Source organism: Pagrus major, chromosome 14 (genome assembly GCF_040436345.1).
Source record: "Pagrus major chromosome 14, Pma_NU_1.0".
Lineage (NCBI taxonomy): Eukaryota > Metazoa > Chordata > Actinopteri > Spariformes > Sparidae > Pagrus > Pagrus major.
The window spans coordinates 9,033,021-9,060,587 of record NC_133228.1 but is presented as its reverse complement, the minus strand read 5'-3'; the positions used below and the strand labels follow the sequence as shown (position 1 = coordinate 9,060,587).

The 27,567-nt window shown below is 41.5% G+C and overlaps 1 protein-coding gene and 6 non-coding genes across 7 annotated transcripts; 5 read left to right on the top strand and 2 right to left on the bottom strand.

Moving 5' to 3' along the window:
* Positions 1–953: 953 nt before the first annotated feature.
* On the bottom strand, positions 954–18,960 carry mapk11 (mitogen-activated protein kinase 11). Its single transcript, XM_073480444.1, has 12 exons — positions 18,640–18,960; positions 10,256–10,385; positions 10,087–10,145; positions 9,770–9,881; positions 8,379–8,408; positions 7,645–7,692; positions 7,429–7,543; positions 7,264–7,335; positions 6,787–6,866; positions 6,478–6,556; positions 6,154–6,327; positions 954–4,276 (listed from the first exon to the last, which is right to left on the bottom strand). The coding sequence occupies exons 1-12, from the start codon at positions 18,750–18,752 to the stop codon at positions 4,203–4,205; spliced, it is 1,086 nt and encodes a 361-aa protein (XP_073336545.1). The 5' UTR covers positions 18,753–18,960; the 3' UTR covers positions 954–4,202.
* Positions 5,189–5,260, bottom strand: trnaq-uug (transfer RNA glutamine (anticodon UUG)). The gene has a single exon. It is a non-coding gene; the product is annotated as a tRNA-Gln (tRNA).
* Positions 18,961–21,937: 2,977 nt separating the features above from the next.
* On the top strand, positions 21,938–22,009 carry trnaq-uug (transfer RNA glutamine (anticodon UUG)). Its single transcript has one exon. It is a non-coding gene; the product is annotated as a tRNA-Gln (tRNA).
* Positions 22,010–23,418: 1,409 nt separating this feature from the next.
* Positions 23,419–23,490, top strand: trnaq-uug (transfer RNA glutamine (anticodon UUG)). The gene has a single exon. It is a non-coding gene; the product is annotated as a tRNA-Gln (tRNA).
* Positions 23,491–25,227: 1,737 nt separating this feature from the next.
* On the top strand, positions 25,228–25,299 carry trnaq-uug (transfer RNA glutamine (anticodon UUG)). Its single transcript has one exon. It is a non-coding gene; the product is annotated as a tRNA-Gln (tRNA).
* Positions 25,300–26,708: 1,409 nt separating this feature from the next.
* Positions 26,709–26,780, top strand: trnaq-uug (transfer RNA glutamine (anticodon UUG)). Its single transcript has one exon. It is a non-coding gene; the product is annotated as a tRNA-Gln (tRNA).
* A 326-nt stretch (positions 26,781–27,106) lies between these two features.
* Positions 27,107–27,178, top strand: trnaq-uug (transfer RNA glutamine (anticodon UUG)). Its single transcript has one exon. It is a non-coding gene; the product is annotated as a tRNA-Gln (tRNA).
* The last annotated feature ends 389 nt before the right edge of the window (positions 27,179–27,567 follow it).

The window sequence follows — 27,567 nt, the reverse complement described above, 5'->3', positions numbered from 1 at the left end:
TTTCTTAAAGTTTTAAAACAAGTCCCCATCTGCTTCAGTTGTTTATGATAATGCTGCAACGCTGTTTTGCTGTGAAGCTCCAGAAATGTTTTGTGGACTACAACACTTCACCTGACTTTTCCATCAGCATGAGGATCAGTAAATAATGACCGAACTGTTCCTTTAAGTATAATCATGTTATGTGTGCTATTCTGTATACTACACCATGTCATACTGTAGTATACCACTCTATTCTTACTACTCTAATCTTTACTATCATATACTATATTAAACACTATACTGTCTTATACTATTCAAATCTATATTAATCTTTACTATGCTGGACTATACCAAACCATATTCAGTATGCGATAGAGGGGGGATGGACCCATTTCGTTCCATTCACCTGCACTCTTTGGTCGGGCCCATTGATTCTAACTTGCACTTGTATCCATACTATACTATACTATACTATACTCAGTCTGCAATTTGAGTGGAGATAAGAGAGGCTGCCATCCGCCCTCTTCTCTCCCTAGTAGCAGAGAGAGTGCAGGGGCAGATGAGTTGTTTAGTCTGCATGTAATACTATAATATAGGTTTACTGTCGCTTTCTCTAATATACTATTCTATTGATAAACTATACTGTATTATATTCTATCCTATTCCATATGAGAACAACCAAAGTCCAGTCTTTCAGGAGGGATTTCCACAAGATGTTGGTGTCTGACTGCTGCTGCTCCCTTTCAGCCACAATATTAATGCATGTAGCTACTGAAGGCCGGGCTCTGGGTGGACGTTCCAGGTAATCCCAGTGGTGCTGGATAAGGTTGAGTTCAGGGCTCGATGAAGGCCAATTCCTCCTCACCAAACTTGGATAACGGTTAACCTTTCCCAAACTGTTGCCATAGAGGTGGAGTATGTGGACAGGGGTGTCTGCTATGTGTCTGAATGCTGCACAGAATAAGAAACATACAAACAGAAATGATGACGTTTATTCTGCTGAAGCCAAGACTTGCAAAGTCATGTTACCCGTTGAAGAATGAGAAAAATCATCTGAATCATTTTAAAAACTGAGAGTCGACATTCTGCTTAATGATTTCACACTGTTGACACACACGTGGTGGCATGTGACATCTTCATAAGACACGTCTAACTTATAGCATACATACATACAGCATACATATACATTCGATTTTGCAGTTTGCTATTCATTTCCACCACATATACTGTACGACATCCACATAAGCACAAAACACTTGAACATTCAGAGCTCGTACACGCTTTGACTGAGACAGATTCGATTCATTTGGACTGTAAATTCAACATTTTGCATCCAGTGTTAATGGACGACTTGCACAAAAGGCGACATGTAGCACTCCAGTGTGTACCATTACAGGAAAAAAATATATATATACTGTAGTTTAGAGGAAGTTTCCTTCTTGTGCTCCTCAAAAATGGTAAATTGATATTTTGGCAGAAATAATCTCATTGGCTGAGTTAAACTTGCGTGGACGAAGCCAAGAAACTACAGTTTAACCTGCATGACAAAGAAGGAGCATTAACATTAACACAACTGATTTTAACCCTAAAATCAGAGCTAGCTTAAAGCTCTTTAGCTAACGTAAAGAGCTACTTGTGCTGCTACTTGGTGTGAGGTCAGAGAGACTAACTAACCTCAAAAACATCACTCATTAATATACAACTTGCATTACTCATTAAACTCCAACTGAAAGTCCCTTAACTTTACTTTTTATTCTGTTGTTCATCTAACTAGCTAACCTAGCTAGCCAGGTTAACGTCAAAGGTAGCTTGCAGCACACTCGCTAGCCTAAAGAGCACCTAGTACTGCTACTTGGAGCAGTAGAAGGTCAGTTAAAGGCTAAGTTCACCCAAAAATGAAAACTCAGTCATTATCTACTCATAAACAACTGAAGTAGATGGGGACTTGTTTTAAATGTAAAAAAAAAAACAACTGAAAAAACATTAAATGGCTCCATCCAGCTGGTCACATGTTATTCAAGTCTGCAGGAGCCCCAAGAGCCCAAACTGATTTTAAACGACGTTATCTACTACCTTTTTTAAATTCTTCACTGTAGCTTCTAAGCTAAAAGCATTAGCTCACACCCTGTTTGAAGTGGATGCACAAACTTGAGCGCACATTGAGGGTGTTGATAACATCTTTCCAAATCAATTTGAGATCTTGGGGCTTCTGGAGACGTGGATTACACAGGACGAGCTGTATGGAGCCATTTTACGTTTTTCTGTTTTTCTACGTTTTAAAACAAGTCCCCATCTACTTCAGTTGTTTAGGAGAATGCTGCAACACTGTTTTGCTGTGAAAATCCAGAAATGTTTCTTTCTACACAACTTCACCCGGCTTTCCATCAGCATGGGTGAGTAGATAATGGCTGAATTTTCATTTTTGGGTGAACTTATCCTTTAATTTAAATAACTAACTAGAAAACAGACATCTGCTTTACACCTGCCATTAGTATCCAAGTTGTATCCAGATAGTACACAGAGTAAAATAACTGATCTGTCAGCTCAGCTGTCAGATATACAGTAAATCTATAAAATACTAGATTTCATAATATCACCTTTGTCTTTCACCTCTTGACATTTTCACTGAACTTCAGTACTAAGCCGAGGAACCTGTGGTTTTGTTGGCTCTTTACACTGTGGTTTAACACAACCAGATTATTACTACCTCAGCAAGACATTTGTAGAACAAAGACTGCTGCAAGAACAGTGACGCAATAACAGTGAGGAAGTCGGCCATTTCATGTAAGAATCACTGAGCTCATGCTGCTTATACAAATGTTACCTGTGAAGGCCTTCATCAGGATGGGTATAATACTATCGCAATGAGCTATAAACTGCAGCGTTATTGAAATGCTTACAATCGGGGTAAAGCACAGCCGCAACGCTTTGATACTTTGGACGCTAATGAGCGCGTTGAATCTGGTTTATAACACTGAAAAAGCATGAAAGATCACTAATGAGCTCCCTGGTTGCCACAAGCAGCCAAATATGGCTGCGTCATAGGAATCATCAGCCTGGAGCGTTTGACCAGTCGCTGCTTGCATGGAGCTACTAGTTGGGTAATACATTATTATCCAGCACACACTGCCTGGGAACTGCTCCTAACAGTTTACAAAATGCCCCTAATCTTAATTATGGTAAACACAAACAGGGGGCTGTAAAAGACTCAGCAGAGAACTATGGAAACCTGATGGAGCTCTGCCAAAGCCAACAGGTGATCAGAAAAATAGCCATCAGTGGAAATTGTATATGAGAGGCAAGGTCACACTGTAAACACAGACCTGCGACACAGTCTCTCCGCTGCAGCTTTGGCATATATTAATTACCTTGCTAATTAATAGCACAGTTGGTGTTTACTATCCTATAAGCAAGTGAGGATGACTTTCATTCATCTGAGGAAGAGCAGTAGTTTATTGTTTGCTTTTTATTTCACTGTGCGGAAATTATAGAGATAAAACAGGCTTGAAAGTTGGTCACACTTCCTGGTAACACCGCTGTCTGACCCTCAGGCTGGTTTTTACAGCTGTGTGGCAGATGCAATAAGCCGTCCTAATGGTTTATAATACAGCACCAGTAATAGTCTGTAATAATAAAATGCACATAAATCATGCAGTAGTATGCAGGCGAGATGCTAAGCTGTTATGTGGCATGACGTGGCACTGCTGCAAGCCTTTAAACATGAATCCCATATATGAAAGCACTGACTGCTCACGGCGTTTGTCATGATGAGGGGCCAGACGGCGCTCGGTCGTCACTTTGGAAATCCTAGTGTGCATTTTTTTCATCCTTCGATAAACCTTCTATCAGTCTGTAAACACAGTTCGGTTCCCCAAAGTTGCTCCCCCGTATGAAACCACACGTCCTCTGCGATCCCTGACGTAGCCACAGTGACTGGTTCCTCCTTTTTTTACCCTCATTGAGCAGAAACATAAGAGGAAGCAACTTTTCTGGATGGAAAGCTCCGTCTATCAGATCCTAAAAATTCTCCCTGTATTTGCAATGTGTGCATCCGATCCCCGTGGGGACCGTCCTGCCCTGCTGCTCAAATAAACTCATGACAGGCAATCAGACACAGTCACACTGAGCAGAGGGGAGGCAGAGTTCTCTCCCACAGTCCTTTTCCCACTCATTGAGTACGTGGTCCTTCTTCAAGTGGGGGTCGAGGCGGAGCAGAGAGAGGATTACTGCTCCACCTGAAGGCTATCGGTCTTCTTGCCGGATGCCTTGAAGCTGTTGGCCTCTTCGAAAACCAACTCTATTGACATACATGAGAGAGAAGGGAAAAGAAAGGTGTGAGCCTTGTAAAGAGACGGCGAGGAATATTTTTAAAACTGCTTTTAGTGACAAAACTCAAAGGTGCACTGTGTAGTTTTGGGGAATCAATTTTAATCAATGTGGAAATAAACTGTATAAACAAACTGACCTTAAAGGACAACACAGTTTCATACTGTTTCACTTTGTTTTTTTACATCTGGCGGACCCTGCCACCTTTCTAGCTTCAGTGTTCTGGTTCTGGTGTTTCTGAGTTTGTATTAATATTAATGTTGTCAATATTAAAATTCTGAGTTTGAATTTCTTCTTAAAAACTACAAGGTGCCCCTTTAATGGAGTGGTATAAAACACTTCTTTGAAATCAGTGTTGTAAGAAGTACCCAAAAGTCAAACTTGAGTAAAAGTAAAGATACCCTGTTAAAATATTACGTTGGTAAAAGTGAAAGTCAGCCATAGGAATAGTACTTGAGTACAAGTCTTAAAGTATGAAATGTACTTAAGTATCAAACATACAAGTAAAAGTAAATTACATGTATTTTATAAACTGTATACTTGCCGTTTTAGACCTGGCCAATTATCAGATCTAGTACTAGACCTAGGACTAAGAGTTGCTCTTATTAGTTTGACATTTTCCTTACATTTAGCATTTTACTTTTTAACAGACGCTTTTGTCCAAAGTGACTTACAGTAATTCATACATACACTGATGGCGGTGGCTGCCATGCAAGGTGCCAAGCAGCACATCAGGATCAGTATCTTACCCAAAGACACTTCAACATGAAGACCAGGGGAATTAAACCAGCAACCTTCCGATAAAAAGACACTGGCTCTACCCCTGAGCCACCCCAAAGTAAAACACCATTTGCACTCTTTTGTGTCTCACCTGCTTTAAACTAGGTTCCACCGAGATTTGAACTTGGATCACTGGATTCAAAGTCCAGAGTGCTAACCATTACACCATGGAACCTATATATAAAATTAAAACTAAGACTAAATCTTTGTGAAGAAAATATTCTTAAGAGAGCTCCTGAGGGGAAAATCTATTAGGAGTAGGGAGGAGGACATTTTAGGAGTTTCTTAAGCTGAGGAGAAAATGGTGGGAAGACAAAGAGGAAGGAGAAATACTCTCTAAACACTGAATGACAGTGACTTAATGAAACGCTACAGTTTAGACTGTGCAGGGATAATATTTGTGGTCGATCTCATGAGAGATGCTCTCTCAGAAAATTTAAATGCTCAAGTAAAATACAAGTAAAGTTGTACTTAAGTACAGTAGATGTAAATGTTTGAAGTCACCTTGTCACAACAGTCAACTTGGAATAAACACCAAGAGTCCTCTGGCACAAGCTTTTATACAGTGCCATTATAATTGTGCTGGTTCAGCTGGTCTATCAAAGAAACTTCACATCAGAATGCACAGAATGATCCGCCATGACTCACATCAGCTCTGGGGCATTTCACAAACCATAAAACTCCCCTCTGAAATGAAACGTAATCACATTTATCACGGTACAAATGGCATCTGTAAATATTTCAAAACCCGTAGTACTTTGACCGTGTAGTCAGCATTCCCCTCGACAAACATCCCAGTTTAAACTCATCGTTGCATAATCCGCAAAGTAAAAGCTCTGCAGTTTGAAGCTCACTTTGGATCTGTGGTATCAACATGCGCAACTTCCTCATCTGCGAATCAAATAGGCCCTTCTAAAATTGTTTGCAAAAGGAAGTGAGAGCATTCATCTGAAAGAAACTGAGAAGTAAAGAACATCTGGACATTTTTATAATGCCATGGATACGCTGCAAACACATCGAGTCTCAGTGGAAATCGTCAATTGTGCTCCTTTTCAAATGACAGTTTACCTTTCCACTCCTCTAGAGTCCGGTCTTTACTCTCCAGTGTCTGATCGTAAGGCGGGGCCTCCGGCTCGTCGTCCGGATCGTGGTACTGTGAGAAGTAGGGGTGGGACAGAGCCTCGCTGGCCGAGATCCTCCCGTCACAGTCCAGAACCAGCATACGCTTCAGTAGATCGACAGCTAACAGAGACGGAAACAGACGGAGGTGAAGGATGTGTGTAACTGAATTTTCTCATTTACAATACGGAGGGAGCAACTTGAGCTTTAGCAGCCTCTCGAAGCCTTGCAATTGAATTTGCGATGTTGATAATGCAATCGTGCATCGCCCACCTAGTGGATTTGCTCCTCGGAAGATCTTTTCCAGGTCCTGCTGGGGCATGAAGGGCAGAGACTGGATGTACTTCTGCGCCTGCAAAATACAGACCAACGCTCAACTCTTGGCATGTGACAATATGGATCATTTAGTGTCAAACAGTTAGCGATCAATCACCCCAACACTCACACATATTGACTATTCAATCAACAGCCATGTCAATGGAATGAACCAATCAATTAGGTTGCCTGTGTCAGTGGCAGCAACATTACAGTGTGTGGATGACAGGCTTTTTCTCTTTAAACCAAACATCCTCCCACTCTCACATGTTCAGAGCAGATCTTCTTCAACAGATCCGGTGTCGGAGTCCCAACAACCTCCATGATTCTCTTCAGCTGGTCAATATCTTCATGCAGGAGGAGTTAAAGGCTGTTCAGATTTGACATCCTGGCACATAGTAAATCAACTCAGACTCGAAACTATGAAGCTGAAGGTCAATAGTTATTTTCTAGACAGCAAGTCCCCCGACACACAAAGATCAGTAAATCAAATTTGTTTTAGCTCTGCACTTAGATACCGAACACAACAACCTAGATAATTCAGCCTTTTGTCATCGCTCCCATTCATTCCCCACTTCTCTCTGTTGATGCGCCTCCCCTCCAGAAAGGCCTCGGATTGTAATGCAAATCCACAAGAGGTCTGCATCCACAGGGCACTTTACGGAGGTAATGGGAGGTTGACGCTAAGAGGGAAAAAAGGTTGCAAATTGCAGCGGGCTCTTGCCAGACTGATAAAAAGGATACAGTCAGTGCCAGGAAATAGGACTTTTCCCTTCAGGAGCTCTCCCATAATGCATCCCACTGACCAAATATCAACTGGAAGAGAAAAACAACAGAGTTTAAATTACATTTCATTTGCTTCAGAGAAAAAAAAGCTTATTAACTGTCTGTAGTGTGATGGTGTCCTACCGTTCTGATTATAGTGCATCCAGTTCAGCATGATCTCCGGCGCTCTGTACCAGCGTGTCGCCACGTACCCTGTCATCTCGTCATCTGTCTGTCTGGCCAATCCAAAGTCAAGTATCTGCAGGACAGGAAGGCAGTTTTTTTTAATTGATGGAGCTAACAGGTTGGAGTGAAGGATCTCTACACTGGTTTACACTTCAATCTGAACATCAGTCTCACCCTCAGCTCACAGTCCTCATTTACTGCCACGTTGCTCGGCTTGAGGTCCTGGCAAAGATAGTAAAGCAGAGGAGGAGAGAAACATGATTAGAATAAAGATGTATCTGCAGATAGAGGGATAGATATGAATATAAAACAGCTCAGCCTTTCCTGTTTATTTAACACTACTGCACAATCAGATTTAAGTTGCTAATCAGCTTTTCTATTTGTAGCCAGTTATTAAATATTCACTGGATTGGATTTCACCCAACTTTAACAACCTTGAAGGACCATAAAAAGTAGATACTCTACTTCTCTTAAAAAGGCTACAATCCATTTTCAAAGACTGAAATTCAAGTATGCTCTGCAGCCAAACAGCGTTCCAACATACATAACTTCATCTAGTGGAGTTTCCAGAGTTTCCTAAAAAATGGTCTCCAAAAATGTCCTACTGAGCTGTGTATGAAGGTGAACAAGATCACACAAAAGACATCCAGAATACTTTGGTTTGAATGAATGGTGCGGACATGTAAAACATGCAGTACTGGGCTTGAGAATTTCACTGTGTAAACGTCACATATCTTTGATGATGGTACTATCAGACAGTAAAGTGCTATTTTAAGGGAAATATTAAGGGAAATCTGTGTTAAGAAGTTAAAATGGGTTTATTTTTCTTTTAAAGCAGGCAAGTGCTTTTATGCGTTCTCAAACTTGATGGTCAAAAATGACAAGAAGGGCAACAAGGAGGCACTCACTCTGTGGATCAATCCCGCTGAATGGATGTACTGTTCGACAGGCGGCGGGGTGGGGCCGGAGGATGGGGGAGGAGAGAGGGGGGAGAGAGAGAGAGGACATAAAGGGACACAGGGGTCAACAGTGCAGTTTACCATATAGCCCCCCATCTAAAGGGAGACTGCTTTTGTCTGCCTCATGGTAACCGGGAAGGCTGAACAGCCGGCCCTGCTGGCTGCTGGACTGACTCAGTGTTAGCACGCAGGCTTTGGGCAGAATTCATGAAGAATAACAGGATGTCAAGCTTAGGATAAATATAAGGAGTGTTGCTGCAACATAGACTGTGGGTTCATATTTCTGACAGAAAGACTGCTGACAGGTGACCCCAGTTCACAACAAATTTCTAAACCACAAAAAGGTCAGCTGTAACACCTGTTACTGTGTGAAGACTAGTTAGCAAGCGACAGTAACAGTTGAGGTAGGTTGGAAACAGAGGGAAGTAATGGATTCATGGTTGAATTAAACAGCTTAAAGGATAAACAGTTATCATAGTTAGCTAAAATTAATAGATAGTTTACATAATTAAAATAGTTTAAGGTGTATTTTGAAGGAAATGGCCAGAATTTGAAGGTAGTTTCAAAACTACAGTATAGGGAGCAGCATAACCGCTAACTGCTGCTCTCTTTACTCTTTGCTGTAGCTATCTTTGGCTATTGCGACTAGCTGCTGTTAGCAAGTAGCTCAATTAGCTGTGGTGCTCAGAAGCCCTATTATCTGACAGATGTCTAGTCGAACCACGACCAGTCAAGGGGAGCCACGGGGGTCAGCTAAACAGGGCTTCCGGTGAACACAGCTGGACACCAGACTGAGACTGAACATAGCCTGTCAGACCAAGAGATGCAAGTGTGAAGACGGGGGCAACAGTATGGAGGTGATTTACAGTGGCTCTGACCAGTCACATAATGTGAGTTAATTTTTTAATTTTTTTGAATTACATTTTCTGACCACATCTTACAAATTGCCCCTTTGAGAGATAGTTGAGATCGTTAGCTTAAAATAAAAGGATTTAATGGTTATAAATACTTTTATACTTTACTTTTAAATTATAGTTGAATTATGTAACTGACGGTAATGGATGGATGGTTGAATAAGGTGGCTGAAATAACAGATAAATGGTGTAAATGACCAAATTCCGCTACTTTAAGTTAATAGTATAAAATCAGACTTGAGCATAGCAACCTAAATATCAACAGTTCAATTGTAATCCAGTTCATGTGTCAGGGCTGTGGGAGAACATCAGAAAAAAAACGACATGGAACCACTGAAACGATATCTGCATATATCCAGTATAACACATGTATTATTCATGCAGCATTCAGTACGGCATACAGCAGGTGTGTCATTATGCAGGTACCTTGAGGCCACGGAGAAGCTGGTAAATTAAGAACTGCACGTGCTCGTCTGACAACCTCTGAAATTTAACGATGTTATTGAGGTCTGCGCCCATCAGGTTAGTCACCAGGTAGCTGTGGAAAAGGGGGAGAGCGTACGAGTGAATGGGGGGTTGGGGACGAACATAGTGATGCTGCCATGGCAACCGTCATTTATTGCGAGCTTGTAATCCCCCTAGGATAACCTCCACCTACACCACCCTGCCCTCTGATCACAGAATCTTTGTGTATTTTTTATGAAACGTGAACAGCTGTGTAGCTTGTAGGAAAAAGGATTTACAGTTCATTGAAGTCCTCTAACGCTGCAGCAGGTGTGAAGACGTCCAGCAGCCCTATTACCTGCAGGGGCAAGACACGAGACAAGCAGAGCTGATCAATAACAGAGCGGAAGCACGCAGGGAGCTGCGTCTGTCTGTCTGTCTCTGGGTACTATCATGAGGAGCACTCACATTCTCATGTTTCATGTGCTTGAGCAGCCTGAGTTCCCGGTAGGAGCGCCGGCTGTGGATCAGAGACTGAAAAGGCCTGGACAGTTTCTTCACCGCAACCTTCTGTCGTAGGACCACATCATAGGCCGAGCTGGAGAGAGAACAGAGAGAGAAATAATCCATTAAAACTTGTTGTTTACTAAAGCTAGTGTCATTGATATGATGACTTCCCAAAGTTGAGTTTCTTTTTTTATTTAAAACCATATGGCTTTTATTGTAAATGGACATAAAAATGCAAATTCCATAAAAAAACAAACCCAAAAAAGCAGTAAAAATAATGAAGTAGTTTGACATTTTGGGAAATGAGTTTATTCGCTTTCTTGCCAAGAGTTAGATAATTAAATTCATACCACTCTCATGTCCTATTTATGTCGCTAGCTACAGCCAATAGACTAAACACTGGAAATGGGGTGAAACGGCTAGCCTAGCTGTGTCCAAAGGTAGGTTTATGAACATGGTTAATGCTTACTCACCAACATTCCCCATCTCCTTTGTTTAATCTGTACTAAAACACATTTGTTACAGTTACTTCCTCTGATTTTGTATCTTTCGGACGCAGCTAGCTGAGCTGTTCCCCGCTTCCTGTCATCATGCTAAGCTAGGCTACATTTAAATCCAGCACATTGTCTCCTGGTGAAAAATTGTTGTTTTGACATTTATTTTTTTAAAGAGACTAAACAATCAAAATGGAGCGTGTTAATTACTGGGTCTCACAAGTGGTGTTTGGCAGATTAGCCTATGTTACTTTTGGACAAAGCCAAGCTAGCTGCTGTCCACTCTTTATCCCCTATTACTCCCAAAATGTCAAACTTGATATCAGCTTTAGACTCCGAGAGTACGTCTATGTATAGAAACAGAGAATGACAAACGGATGCAGAGAGAGTAGGAGATGGTGACAGAGGATGTGGTGGAACAAGAGAAGTGAGCATGTCAGATATTGTAAAAGTGCCGTGGTTTATTTAGTCTGCCTCTTTTGAAATGTAAATGCCATTCCACATGTCGAGCGCCGAGCCCTGCTGCCGCTCATTCCGCTGCCTTTGTGGTGCCGATGTCTTTTCAGTCCTGCCAGCTTTTCAACACTCGCAGCCATAATAATACTAATACTACAGGCATCAGAGAGCGGAACAGACAAACAGGAAGGAAAGGGGTGAGAATTGAGAAATGCTGCACAGCACTGCAGTGACAGAGCAAGAAGGAAGAAGTGAAACACTGGAAAAAGGCCATTTGAAGGAAGATTCACTCTGTCCTTTACATGTAGAGCCGACAGACTCGATGTATGGTTAACACTCTGTCATGTGGCGTATACCATCTGTTTTTCTGGCTAATTCCTGTTTACTTAACCGAAAAAAATCCCCTCTTGCACACACTTGACGTTTTTCTGATGTGTGTTCATTTCAGGAATTTCTGCAGTAATGAGGTGAACTTCTGTTGAAACCACAATGTGCCGTGTCATCGTTTACTAAAAAGATCTTTTTGGGGGCAGCAGAATACAAGAGCTGTCATATTGAGCCGTCAGTTCTGGGTGAGGGTGGAGATAGTGACACAGAATACCGAGGCAATAACAAGAACTTCTTTACTGTGTGAAAAAAAACAAAAAACTCAGCACCATGTTATTCTATTGTTGGTGCGATAACTGACTCTTCAACCATAGATTTCTCCCTGAATGATGTTCAGTGACAGTCATAAAGGAGCACTGTGTCGTTTTGACGATTTTTTATGCCTAAACAAACTAAATAAACAAACTCTCTTCATTTTCACGACTGACTAAACAAATTGACCTTAAAGGACAACACAATTGTCTGACAAGGATTTTTTTTTTTAGCCTTCGGACAGCTATGCTAGCTGTTTCCCTCTGTTTCCAGTCTGTATTCTAACGTATGCTAACCATCTCTTGGCAGTATCTTATTTTATATTTAACATGCACATATGAGAGTGGTATCAGTCTTCTTATCTCACACACAGTGAAAAGCATATTTCCCACAATTTAAAACTATCCCTTCAATATCTGACATCTTCATGATCTCATTCTGAATGTGTCCTTTGCAGTAGCCTATACAAGGACATGATGAAGGCACACAGCGTAGCCTTGGCAGCCTGCAACCATTCTGCAGAAACAGTTTCTGGTCTGACTGTATTTTATTGGGGCTTTTTCGCGCACACCATCTTCTCTCTTCTTTCTAAAATGTACCCAATCTATCCATGGAGGGGGCCTGTGCAACCATCAATTCCTGTCATTTCTTTTTTCCTGGAAACCTGCAGCTCACAGCAGTTATGCTTTATCCTGAAACAGACCAGCAGTGCCCACCAAATGATGCGTGTCTCCTGTTTGTCCACAGTATGAAGCTCAGTGTAAATAATACTGTATCACTTCATGGTGACCTGTAATGTTCACATGCATGAGTAAACTACTCTCCTGCACAGCTGAGTGCATCCATGCGTCTTGACTCCTGCTGCCAGTCCGGATGTCCCTGCCGAGCTTCATCCAGGACAGCAGCCGGTCTCCTCCATCTCTGACATGAACCAGGCCTCTCACATACCTTCCCTCCCTGCCATCTTCCATACATGGGTCGGACTGCACTGCTGTCAGCACACACACACACACACACACACAGATCGAGCGAGCATCGATTTCTCTCCTCTTCTCTTGTCTCGGTATTGTTTTCTTTTTTTTTTATATCAAAGCACTTAATGCTCCTCCGGTTTCAAAAAGGAAGAGGGGGAGGGGGCAGCTAATATCCAACGTGAGATGATTCAAGTACACTGTTTATCCACAAAGGAAAAGTGGTTTCATGCACATTTTCTCATCTTATCAGTTAATGTGATTCATTCTCATTAAATTAGAAGGAAAAACCTATATGATTAGCATATATTTGAAATGGGAGGAGGGGACTGACTCTTGCAAATAGAGAGAGGAAATTATAATCTACCGAGTTCGTTCCTTGCATCCCAAACTGCAGCCAATTTTATGCATTTAAGGAAATTCTCTAATTTAATGGGACGATACTTTTTTTTTACATGTGTATGCTGAATGTGAAAGGGGCTCTGTGTAACAATTTGGAGCAATTCTTTTCATACTTTCATGTATCCGTTTAATTTATTGGGGTCGGATTTCACAGACAGTCCAAAGGATGAGAATGGGTTCAGAAATGGGGTCCGCTAACATAAACTAACAACAGGCTTCCAATACAACACATGCATCTACGGAGCATGGAGAAAGGTGCAGAATAAAGGTATCTCTTTTCCTCAAAAACATTATTTTTTGTTTCGTCAGTGATCAACAGTCTTGGTAGTTGCCAGTTTGTGGGAAAAAAGATGTAAGAATGGCTGATTTCTACAGACTGCGCTGAGCATACTGTACTGCCCCAATGTTAGCTAGATAGCATTAGCAATGTGTTATCAATAACGCCTTTAAGTCACAGCCAGCAGCTATTCATCTTAGCTTAGCCTAAAGTCTGGAAACAGGGGAAGAGCTAACATAGCTCTGTCCAAAGGTAGCGAAATCACTCTCTCAGCAACTCTTAAACTCACTAATTATGTCTCATTTACTTAATTTGAAATAATAATAATTAATTAATTAATTAATAATTAATGAAAAAGATGTGTCAAAATTACAATTTGTGGTTCACAGAGAGACATGTGGGACTCTTTCTTGTCCAGACGCAGTGACTTTGTCAGATTTTGTTGAAAGGCCAGCTGTTTCCACCTGCGTGAAGTCGTTAACGCTAACTATGCTAACTATGCGAACTGGCTGTGTCGCATCAATTTCTCATCTGAATCTGAATTCCTCCAGATATACACACACATACCCTCACTTGCTCACACACATACACTATCATTAAGCATGCGCGCAGCCATGTCTTTTAAATTGCACTGCAGTCACTCAATAACCGTCCAGCTACCCAAACAAGATGAGCAACAAATCAGAACCCCAATCTCGTTTTTCGGCTCCGTTCATCATATTTCCAATCAACCAACCGACAAGCTGAGACATAACAATTTTGACAGGTGAAAATTAGGCAGTCATGTTTTATTCATAGTTAACCAAATGAGAGGCTTCGTGCCAGAGTTCTGGTTCGCTGAACAGATGTTACATATGCTGATATGAGATGAAAGCAGCCTTGATCGTCTTAGTGCATATTCCCTCCTGACATTCAGTCTCGCCCGGCCCAAAAATTGCCACAATTTCGGTCTCGAGAACAGAAGCAGAAAAGAGAATATTCAATGGGATGAGGAAGATGAGAAGACAATGAGTGTGGATTAGGAGAGAGATATGACTGCGTACAGTCCTCCAAACTTTTTGTCTCATGACTTATCAAAATTCAAGAGGCACTGCATGTTAAATTATTCAATCAGCTCTGTATTTATGATGCCCCTCTCTCTCTCTCTCTGGTGGTTGTGCTTTGCAGCTCTTAAATCTCATTCCTTCATATACTCCCTTGTAACTACTCCAGTATTCTCTTTCTAAGTTCTATTTCTGTGTCATTAGGATCCCCTTCTCCCGTGGGTGATGGGGGTATAGGTTCCTCAGCTCGAGCTATAATGGATTATATGATCTTGTGGGATCCTTGACCTCAGGTCTGCAGCCTCAAGAGGCTTTACAAAGAGAACACGCCGCTATGTGAGATAAACGATGAGAGCCGTTTTACTGTGCATCTCAAGAGGTAGACTGTGGGACGATCCAAACCCCCCTACATCGCCACGCACGCATACATATGTCGCACTCCGAGCCGCCATCCCCCAACTGATTGCTAATCGAGCTTTACCATGAGAAAGTCACTGACAATGGCTCGAGATCAACATTAACAATGCAGGGCAATGCCGGGTGGTGTGTGGAGGAATGTTCTTTGTGTGTGCGTGTTTAATTTAAGAAAGAGTTTTTAGTAAAGTCTGGGCACTTCACCAGCGCCATCTTTCACACTTACACGCTGTCGATGTGATGCCCTGAGAAATATAACAGCTCAGAAGGTGCAGTGATTAAAACAGGAGGAGAAAAACTTTGTCTCTTTCTGTCGCTTCGAGTTCTTCTTGTAATTCCAGACATATTAAACACATCATGTCCTGTGTGACAAACAAAAGCTTGGGGACACCAAAGTTATGGATAAACAATAGAAATCGATAGCTAAACGTGATGTTTTTGGTCCTTACACCGTCATCGTTTCGAGCCAAAACATATCATTTAAGGAGACCTATTATGCTTTTTTGTTTTTTTCTTTTTCCTCTGTTTTATATATGTCCTGGTGCTACACCAGGATGTCAAACACATAAGAATTGATTTAGCACAGCTGCTCCATTGTTGCTAACGTTGCTGGCTCAGGCCTGTGTGAGCTGACCAATCAGAGCAGACTGGGTATTCAGAAGGGGGATCCTTAAAGAGACAGGAGCTTAAAACAGAGCGTTTCAGACAGAGAAAACTGTTGTTTTCTGAGCATTAAAGCTAGTATTCTACTAGTAACGCAAAGTAAAATTATGAACCTGAAAATGAGCCTAATGTCGTCTTTAATAAGGTTTATTGCAGTTAAAATGACATCTCTCTTCTCTGTGAGAAAATAGCTGAAAATAGTCAACAATAGACGGACATGAACTCTATGTTTACACCAACTGAACCGAACCTTTAGAGATCATGAGTGACAAATGTCAATTATTTTCTGTAAACAAAGACAAGCTTCATGTTCCATAAATGGATGCTTTGATAACATTTCACATGCCGCATGAGTGTCCAAAACTGGAATCAAACCTCAACCATGGCAGTTTCATGCTCCAAAAATACCAGTGTGCTTATACTTCTGAGGGCGAGTCAAACATCTGAAAGCAAAGTCATGATCCATCTACATTTTTACTCTTGTGCTATTCTGAGCCGAGCTTTAAAAGCTGCCATGTTGGCAAGATGTTTGTGCACAAAATACTCCTGTGGGAGCCTGAATCAGAAAGTGGAGCTCCGACAGAGAAGCACATCCCATCTCCTGCGTGTTCATACAGTGTCTTAATTAGCATCTGATTTGACAGGAAGTCAGCTGTTGTTTAGATAAAACCTCCCTTCTGTGGACGCAGGCAGTAGCAATGGGTGTGGCTGAACAGGCCGACATATGAGCTCCATATCAGTTTCCTGCCAAAATGTTAGTTCCTAATATGACACACAGTGCACAAGACCTGAATCGATGACGATAACCCAAACACTCTCCTGCACTTCTGGGACAAACAGCTCTGACACTGTGAGAATAAGAAGCAGTAAACTCAGCCTGAAGTGTCAGTTAGGGATTCTTCTTCGCCCACACAGACAACGCTCCAAACAAGAAATGATGAATCAGAACTTAGCATCCTATTCCAGACTGTCTCCTAAACAGCACAGAGTGAGCGCTCCGTCTGGAGAAATTTGGACTTAGAGACATTAAATCTTCCGCCTCTCTCATCCTCTTGGTAGAAAGCATCACAGGATTTGGACTCAGCCTTACAGGATTGGGGAGCATACAGTGTAGCAAAGCTGGCCTATGAATTTTGATTTTTTTTCTCATGGTAGTCTGGGAAGGCTCAGTGGGCATATGCTCGAGTCAGGGGTGTCATCAGTGGGCCAAGACTAGGTTTACTGTGAGGGTGATTGGATTTCACAAAAGTTACATTTCATAATGCGATTGCAGAAAGAGTCTTCCTTTCACAACTACAGAACGTCTTCCGATGAATTTTGTTTCTTCATTGTTTAGTGTTCGGCCAAACCTGCCAGGATCAATCTCTGACTGATATCAACATATCAATACATATCAAACATCATACATCAAATATATACATATCAATATATCAACATTATTACTTCTTACTGCCAGCGTGCAAGCTTTCGTAGAAAAGCTTGAAGAAGTATTTCACGGCTGGGAAGACGAAGATCATTTTGAAATTGTTGCTACGTGACCAGAGAAAACAGGAAAAAAATGGGCTGTGGTATTCTCATTTGGTCAAAACCTAATTGGTCACCGGACCAATATGGTGAGAAAAAGAAGAGAAAGTTCGTGAACCGGAAGTGGCTGCCATATTGTTTCTGTGCTGTGAAAACAGAGGCTGAATAAGCTCTGATCAAACTGTAAAACAAGGCAGTGCTGATCAAATATGAACCAACACCATCCTGTTCACTGTCTGTTTCTCGCCTCAAGTGTTTTGATGTAGACATTATAGTAAAAGAATCTTGCTTTGTAGTTTATCAGCACTGCCTGGTTTAGACAGTTCGATCGGAGTTTGGTGAGACGCCCTCCTCTTGATCTGACTATACTCCTCGTGTCGTGGAAGTAAATTCTGCATGTGATTCAACAGCCCTAAAATCCGCCTGAGGATGCACCATTTTTGCGTCATTTGGATGATTTGTTGGCCTCTGAGAGTAAGTTTACCATTGTTCAGTTGATTACCAACACTGTGGTGATACAGAGCTGGAAACCAGTAAAATTCCTCTCTGACATCTTACTCGTGATTCGAAACTGTGATGAGTCCACTGGGATCCGTCAGTCAAGCATTTCCTGAGGTAACCATCAGCCTTCTATTACAGCTTAATTAATATTGACTGACGGAGGTGGTTATCACCATGACACATCGCCATGGCAACGGGATCCCACCGGCTGAGCAATTGCATGTTCCAACGCTGGAGATGTCTGCATCCAGACCAGACAGTGGGACAGAGGCTAACGGAGAGGAGGGTGGCTGTGTGCAGCTTCTGGATATGTTAAATGATGCGTGCACCTGGTGTCAGCCCTGCATTGTGTTAGTCAGGGAGAGCAGCGGGTACCAGATGGGGATGCAGATGCAGGGTAGCTCCTCAAATTAGAGTATAGAGACTGTGAGTGTGTGTTAGTGTGTGTGGGCTGAGGTGGGGGGGTTGGTGGTATTTGGGAAATTCCTGTGCTGATGCTGTCTCATTCTTTAACTCCCCTCCACACATATAGACAGCAGACAGTAGGCTGTGGGATAAAAACAAGTCAAGCAGACCTGCTGTGTCTACCTATGTGGCTGACAACAGTATACATGAAGAAATACTTCAATATGGATATTTAAACATAAAATAAGTGCATTATTTTATGTTTTTTTTCCAGTGATATTGACAACGAAGCTGAAAGGCGTAGTAATAATAATAATAATAATAATAATAATAATAATAATAATAATAAGCTGGTAATGATACCAACAATGACAACAATACAACCCCAAACATGAGTTTCCACACGCAGCTCTCCTATGACCGACACGAACATGAACGCATCGCTATGCTGATGCATCATGACCAACATACGGTAAATGTTGTGGCTGTGCAGCCTCGCCCCTCCACCCGCCCCGCACACACACACACACACACACACACACACACTCACACTCACCACACCGAGCCGTATGCTCCGGAGCCCACCGGCGTCAGGTTCTGGTACCGCTCCGGAACCTCCCACACGGTCTTGTTCAGCTCCTGCCGGTAAAATCCTGGTCTGGCGGACATGTCGCCGAGCCGGCTGCGGAAGATAGAGCAGCGAGCGGAAGGAGGAGAAGGGGCAGAATGGAGATGATCGGAGGGGGACGGTAGATGGAGCCGCCGTCTGCTGCCGGAGCCGAGCTGCTGCTGCTGCTGTTGCTGCTGCACACACACACACACACACACACACACCGCACCGGCCAGTGACAGCCTAGCTCTCTCCCCCTCTCTGTCTCTCTCTCTCTCACACACACACCCCCTCCTCCCTGTAGCTACATTGTTAAAAAGCAGTGAAGTATAAAAGTATTAATACCACACTATGACATACTTCTACTTCAGTGAATTTGTATCTTTACCTCATTGTAGGCCTATTTTTATTTTTATTTAATTTTTAATTCAGTAATTAATTTTTTATTAATTACTTTATTAAGTCTTAAAGTAAAATTGTGCATTGAAATGGTCCCTGTCAGTGTTTTACTATGACTTAGGCCTTGTTTTGTTTTATTTTTGTTGTATTACTGCTGCCTTAAAGGTGAAATATGTAAAAAAAAAAAACAAATAAATAAATAAATAAAATAAAAAATTGCATCCTGTGGAATTCATGGTCAAAACAGATTATCACCAGACTAACCACACACCACTGCTTCTAACTGTAGCTACCATTAGCTAGTTAGCTCAGTTAGCCAGAGTGGTAGCTCAGATTACAGGGGATGTATTGGTGTTAAGGCCGCTAGCACAGGAGCTGTGAAACAGCATGGGCTGGGGCTAACTAAACACAATACAAAGACATCATAATGTCAAAACTGTTATTTCTTCACATTCTGTTGATAATTTTAATTTGTTTGTTTTTGTAAGAGATGTGCTTATTTTAAGGGTCATAATTTGAAACGCTCTGTTTTTGCTCCTGTCTCTTTAAAGCCCAGAATACCAAGTCCGCTCTGATTGGTCAGCTCACACACGACTGAGCGCCGCTAACAACAACAGAGCAGCTTTGCTAATTCAATTCTTACACGCCAAACTAGCTGCTGTGCATGAATTATACAAATGTGTGACATGGTGATGTAGTGTGATGTCATGAAGTCACAGAATTAAAGGCGGACCGCTGACGAGACATTTCTTTTTTTTTCATGAAGTGATGCAACACAAGACAAGTGAGAGAAATGATAGGAAGTACACCAAGTGTGACATGAAAAAAAGACAGTGTGAAATTGGAGACAGGAAGACTCAACTAGACAATTAAAGGAACAAGCAAAATTAAATGGGTACATTGCGTTGTATGTTGAGGATGTGTGTAGTATTGTGTAGTATTTATTAACATTGCACTATATGGTAGTTTATTCAAATAGTGACAAAAATAAATAACAAAAAAATGATTAAATCCTATTCAGGAAATGTATACAATTAAAAAAAAACCACAAATGTCAGGTAGACAGAATTTATGAACAAAATGATGAAAGCAAAACATAAACCTTAAACCATAAAGTATGGGAATGGTGTAAATACATTACTGCCATCTGGTGGGTAACATCTGCTAGTGCAAGAGGTGTCAAAGGCAGCGCCAATGTTTGTAACCAAACTTTCCAACTTTTCAGTGACATATCTCTAAATTCTCCTATTTTGCTTCAGATTCTATTTAAGTGTGTCTCATGTTTGGTGTACACCAACCATGAGACCAGGGGCGTAGCTATAAACAGTGCAGACAGTGCAACCACACTGAGGCCCAGGCTGCACGGGGGCCTGTGACACGAGCGGGACCCGCCTGATGGAGCGTGGGCCCCCAGTGAGCACGTGAGGAAGATGCTCCAAAACAGGATTATCACTATTAATGGCTCTGATAACTTTCTCTTTGACTTCTGTACTTTGCAAATACAATAGTCTAGGTAACAATGTAAAATCCAACACATGGTTGGTACTTAATGTATACGCCAAATTGTGTGTGCGTATCTAAGTGTGTGTGTATGTGTGTGCTTCGTAACTGATGAGCCCGAGGGCCCGTCATAATATCCTGCACTGGGGCCCATCGTTACCAACTCACTGCATGAGACATGCCCTGGCACTTTAGACTCTATGTCCTTCATTTGGATTATTAATCCTGGGCTCACAATGATAATTCAGTCAAACACGCTCACAGCTTTGAGCTTGTATGTGTGAACCAGTGGAGGCTGGTCCATAGATATCTATAGAGGACCATAGAGGCAGAGGAGGTTGTTCAACTTATATATTTGAGAAGCAAGAGGGAGAACAAAATATTAAAAAGGGTAATTGGATGAAATAAAACATAACCAGATCTCAGAACCATTTACAAAATCATTTTTATCCTCTAATTTAATTATGATTAATGTGCTTGAACAGCGACACCTGTAGGCCAGTGCAGTCTGTGTGAGGTGGTAGGGAGCAGCCAGAACTACGACGCCCCCCTGTGGCTGAAAACAGACTGTGTTTGCGCCAGGTTGGACACAGCTAGCTAGTAGCAACATGCCTAAAAACCTCTGTTTAGCATTTTCATTTTCATCATTTTTCACATCAAACAATAACAATCCCAAAAGGTTGAGATTGTATTTACTTCCCCAAAGAACGAAGGACAGTAAAAGAAGAGATCTTTGGCCTTATTTCATCCACAGAGAGGATGAAAGTGGTCACTTCATCACAGGTTAGTTAATGAAGTTACTGAGTAAATGACGTGTACCGATTGTGCCTGTAGATCAAAGTGAATCAAAAAACAGCCTTTTTAAAGTTGTAATTACAGTTTTTACTGTTAGAAACTAAAGCCCTACTACAAAACACCTGTTTTTAGAATGGAGTTTGGTTTAGTAATCTCTCCACTCTTCAGACCGCCAGGAGCAGAAGGTATTTTAATTGTAATAATACACCTAAATTGAGCTGACAAACCTGCTAATAATGAACCTTTTACACAACATAAAGTAACGTGTGAAGTGGAGCAAAACCCGACATGTTTTCCCCTCCTCTCAGCTCGTAGTAGACGGTCGCTGAATTACCTGCTGAACGGCTGTCAAAACAGAGACAGTGGTTCTGCTTCACCACAGCGATGTTGGTAAGTAGTCTACAATAAAGTCACATTGGACAGATTATAGAGAAAGGTAGAGTCTCACAGACAGGAAAGATGATAGATGAAATGTGATGTGTCAGTGGTACTGTTGCATACCTCCTACGTCATGAAAGATGTGATATATCGTTAATCAGTAGCTAAGATTGGTTCCATGGTGTAATGGTTAGCACTCTGGACTTTGAATCCAGTGATCCGAGTTCAAATCTCGGTGGAACCTGGTTTTAATCTGATCTGTGGATGACTGTTACAAGGCCACGCCTGACGTTCACATTGAAAAGAATAACGTGGGATCATGTTTCAAGTGTAAGTCCTCATTGAATGGACAGGGTCAGAAGGAGTGAAATGGAATTGACTTATATTTGCATGAACACTTTGGATTCTGTCTTATTCTCACCATAAAAGTGAGGTTCCACTGAATTTGCTGCATGTGGCGCTTTCACTGCTCCAGTATACTGCGGCTTGTGAGATGGTTGAACAGCCATAAAACACTGTCCGGCCAGCTTTGTGATGATGGATTGTGTGTGAGCATTTCTGTGACTTTCTATTGCCTCAAATACTGTTGAGACGGTTCGCTTGGCCTTTTCAGTTTTTATGGGCTGGCGGGGAGTTGCTGGTTGCCTTGGTGTAGCACTTAGATACTCCACGACCTGGATGTCTGAAAACTTTCACAGACGTGAAGACAGAAGTTAAATAGGCTACAAATGAATGCACCAGGAATATGTGCTTGCATGTATTGTCAACGCAGTTCCTTACTGGATGACGCTGAATTACTGTGAAAGTTGAACTGTGATATATCACAGCATAGTTGCTATAATGTATTACCTGATGACAAATGTAATGGATTATCTGCTGATATATTTCTGAATTTCCACTGAACAAAAGGCTTTTACAGTCAGGACGGCAGAGGGGTCTAAGGCGTTGCATTCAGGTTACAGTCTCCCTGAGAGATGTGGGTTTGAAATCACTTCTGACATGTAGTGTTTTTTCAATGGTGTATTTGGGAAAATCTTTTTCAGCCCCAGCAGTCCTCTTCACTCCTAAGGTATAGTTTCCTGGAGAGCCATTTTTACAAACCGGATCAGATGAAACAATGCTTTGCAGAACTCTGGATCCGCATGTGCTCCCAGTGGGTTGTGTTGCACAATTACTATTCTGTCAAAGCTGAGAACTCAGGAAACCATGCTGCAAACCAGTCAGAGGGGATAGAGCCTGAAAGGTAGGGAAATCTTTGAGCATGCCTGACTTGATTGTTTACTTGAAACCACAGTAAAACCATGCTCCACTTCCAGTAGCATGTATATCACTATAAGTATACGTGATTTTCCAATGAAAGTTACACTTTATTTCTGCAGGATTCCCACTGATAAAGTTGAACACTCGCCACTAAAACAGCTGCAGCCACATATCTTGTATATAAGATCAGTAACTAAAGGTAATTTGAGTGTGTCGTACCTCTCTAACTCCCACCACAGGTGAGGTGTAAGTTAAATTAGCCAGTTACATTACAACCTGTATCTTAACATTGCTTTTGCGCAAAGTTAACCCAAGTGTCAGTTACTGTATGTGAACAATGGTATCGTCAATGTCCAATTGATGGTGATATCATGTGTGAGCAAGCTATGTAGTGGTTCCATGGTGTAATGGTTAGCACTCTGGACTTTGAATCCAGTGATCCGAGTTCAAATCTCGGTGGAACCTAGCTTAAGGTTCACTCAAGAATGCAAATGACACAAAGTCAATATGGTGATTATACAGGAATTCATGTAAAGGCTCATTATAAAGCTTTAGTTCTGCACTTGCATGTCTGGCAAACACAGTGCGTTACTGCAGACTGCGTTGTGGCAAAAGTTGAGCCATGATACATGATACTCTCATTGGGCAACCCTATATAAAGCAATACAAACTCAATCGACCAATTGCATTTACAACCAATTAACAATTGCTTTTTTCCAAAGTGAATTACTGTTTCTGGTTGTACGCTGTCTGTCCTATGGTCTGTCTATCTTTCATATATAGGTTCCATGGTGTAATGGTTAGCACGCTGGACTTTGAATCCAGTGATCTGGGCACGTGAGGAAGATGCTCCAAAACAGGATTATCACTATTAATGGTTCTGATAACTTTCTCTTTGACTTCTGTACTTTGCAAATACAATAGTCTAGGTAACAATGTAAAATCCAACACATGGTTGGTACTTAATGTATACGCCAAATTTTGTGTGCGTATCTAAGTGTGTGTGTATGTGTGTGCTTCTTAACTGATGAGCCCGAGGGCCCGTCATAATATCCTGCACTGGGGCCCATCGTTACCAACTCACTGCATGAGACATGCCCTGGCACTTTAGACTCTATGTCCTTCATTTGGATTATAAATCCTGGGCTCACAATGATAATTCAGTCAAACACGCTCACAGCTTTGAGCTTGTATGTGTGAACCAGTGGAGGCTGGTCCATAGATATCTATAGAGGACCATAGAGGCAGAGGAGGTTGTTCAACTTATATATTTGAGAAGCAAGAGGGAGAACAAAATATTAAAAAGGGTAATTGGATGAAATAAAACATAACCAGATCTCAGAACCATTTACAAAATCATTTTTATCCTCTAATTTAATTATGATTAAGGTGCTTGAACAGCGACACCTGTAGGCCAGTGCAGTCTGTGTGAGGTGGTAGGGAGCAGCCAGAACTACGACGCCCCCCTGTGGCTGAAAACAGACTGTGACAGTGTTAGCGCCAGGTTGGAAACAGCTGGCTAGTAGCAACATGCCTAAAAACCTCTGTTTAGCATTTTCATTTTCATTTTTCACATCAAACAATAACAATCCCAAAAGGTTGAGATTGTATTTACTTCCCCAAAGTCACTTCATCACAGGTTAGTTAATGAAGTTACTGAGTAAATGACGTGTACCGATTGTGCCTGTAGATCAAAGTGAATCAAAAAACAGCCTTTTTAAAGTTGTAATTACAGTTTTTACTGTTAGAAACTAAAGCCCTACTACAAAACAACTGTTTTTAGAATGGAGTTTAGTTTAATAATCTCTCCACTCTTCAGACCGCCAGGAGCAGAAGGTATTTTAATTGTAATAATACACCTAAATTGAGCTGACAAACCTGCTAATAATGAACCTTTTACACAACATAAAGTAACGTGTGAAGTGGAGCAAACCCCGACATGTTTCCCCTCCTCTCAGCTCGTAGTAGACGGTTGCTGAATTACCTGCTGAACGGCTGTCAAAACAGAGACAGTGGTTCTGCTTCACCACAGCGATGTTGGTAAGTCGTCTACAATAAAGTCACATTGGACAGATTATACAGCAAGATAAAGAGTCTTACAGACAGGAAAGATGATAGATGAAATGTGATGTGTCAGTGGTACTGTTGCATACCTCCTACGTCATGAAAGATGTGATATATCGTTAATCAACAGCTAAGATTGGTTCCATGGTGTAATGGTTAGCACTCTGGACTTTGAATCCAGTGATCCGAGTTCAAATCTCGGTGGAACCTGGTTTTAATCTGATCTGTGGATGACTGTTACAAGGCCACGCTGACGTTCACATTGAAAAGAATAACGTGGGATCATGTTTCCAAGTGTAAGTCCTCATTGAATGGACAGGGTCAGAAGGAGTGAAATGGAATTGACTTATATTTGCATGAACACTTTGGATTCTGTCTTATTCTCACCATAAAAGTGAGGTTCCACTGAATTTGCTGCATGTGGCGCTTTCACTGCTCCAGTATACTGCGGCTTGTGAGATGGTTGAACAGCCATAAAACACTGTCCGGCCAGCTTTGTGATGATGGATTGTGTGTGAGCATTTCTGTGACTTTCTATTGCCTCAAATACCGTTGAGACGGTTCACTTGGCCTTTTCAGTTTTTATGGGCTGGTGGGGAGTTGCTGGTTGCCTTGGTTAAGCACTTAGATACACCACGACCTGGATGTCTGAAAACCTTCACAGACGTGAAGACAGAAGTTAAATAGGCTACAAATGAATGCACCAGGAATATGTGCTTGCATGTATTGTCAACGCAGTTCCTTACTGGATGACGCTGAATTACTGTGAAAGTTGAACTGTGATATATCACAGCATAGTTGCTATAATGTATTACCTGATGACAAATGGAACGTATTATCTGCTGATATATTTCTGAATTTCCACTGAACAAAAGGCTTTTACAGTCAGGACGGCAGAGGGGCCTAAGGCGTTGCATTCAGGTTACAGTCTCCCTGAGAGATGTGGGTTTGAAATCACTTCTGACATGTAGTGTTTTTTCAATGGTGTATTTGGGAAAATCTTTTTCAGCCCCAGCAGTCCTCTTCACTCCTAAGGTATAGTTTCCTGGAGAGCCATTTTTACAAACCGGATCAGATGAAACAATGCTTTGCAGAACTCTGGATCCGCATGTGCTCCCAGTGGGTCGTGTTGCACAATTACTATTCTGTCAAAGCTGAGAACTCAGGAAACCATGCTGCAAACCAGTCAGAGGGGATAGAGCCTGAAAGGTAGGGAAATCTTTGAGCATGCCTGACTTGATTGTTTACTTGAAACCACAGTAAAACCATGCTCCACTTCCAGTAGCATGTATATCACTATAAGACTATGTGATTTTCCAATGATAGTTACACTTTATTTCTGCAGGATTCCCACTGATAAAGTTGAACACTCGCCACTAAAACAGCTGCAGCCACATATCTTGTATATAAGATCAGTAACTAAAGGTAATTTGAGTGTGTCGTACCTCTCTAACTCCCACCACAGGTGAGGTGTAAGTTAAATTAGCCAGTTACATTACAACCTGTATCTTAACATTGCTTTTGCGCAAAGGTAACCCAAGTGTCAATTACTGTATGTGAACAATGGTATCGTCAGTGTCCAATTGATGGTGATATCATGTGTGAGCAAGCTATGTAGTGGTTCCATGGTGTAATGGTTAGCACTCTGGACTTTGAATCCAGTGATCCGAGTTCAAATCTCGGTGGAACCTAGCTTAAGGTTCACTCAAGAATGCAAATGACACAAAGTCAATATGGTGATTATACAGGAATTCATGTAAAGGCTCATTATAAAGCTTTAGTTCTGCACTTGCATGTCTGGCAAACACAGTGCGTTACTGCAGACTGCGTTGTGGCAAAAGTTGAGCCATGATACATGATACTCTCATTGGGCAACCCTATATAAAGCAATACAAACTAAACAAACTCAATCGACCAATTGCATTTACAACCAATTAACAATTGCTTTTTTCCAAAGTGAATTACTGTTTCTGGTTGTACGCTGTCTGTCCTATGGTCTGTCTATCTTTCATATATAGGTTCCATGGTGTAATGGTTAGCACGCTGGACTTTGAATCCAGTGATCTGAGTTCAAATCTCAGTGGAACCTCGTTTACAGTAGGTGAAACACAAAAGAGCTTAAATTCAACTCAAAAATGACATGTAATGCTAGTTATGTACTACATACTGAAAGTCTGCAGAAGGTAGCACTGATGGTTTGTAAAGTAATGATCAGTACAAAGTAATTCACCAGGAACTTGCACTGTTTTGTGTTTCACCTACTGTAAACTAGATTCCACTGAGATTTGAACTTGGATCACTGGATTCAAAGTCCAGAGTGCTAACAACGGCCCCAACAAGTTAAGAAATCTCAAATGTAAAGGTAATCCAGTCATGAATAGTGAGGACATTATTATATAAAGAGGGGTTCTCTAAATATTATCATGTAATCATTCTCACTATAACAAAGTCTTATTAGTGCAAGTATTACACTGACAC

What these genes read in the sequence shown, in the direction of transcription:
- mapk11 (XM_073480444.1), bottom strand. Translation starts at nt 18,752, where the DNA reads ATGTCCGCCAGACCAGGATTTTACCGGCAGGAGCTGAACAAGACCGTG. An exon ending in GGAGCATACGGCTCGGTGTG is followed by an intron (nt 10,386 to 18,639) that starts GTGAGTGTGAGT and finishes TTCTCTCTCCAG; the next exon opens with CTCGGCCTATGATGTGGTCC. An exon ending in ATGAGGACTGTGAGCTGAGG is followed by an intron (nt 7,544 to 7,644) that starts GTGAGACTGATG and finishes CCTGTCCTGCAG; the next exon opens with ATACTTGACTTTGGATTGGC.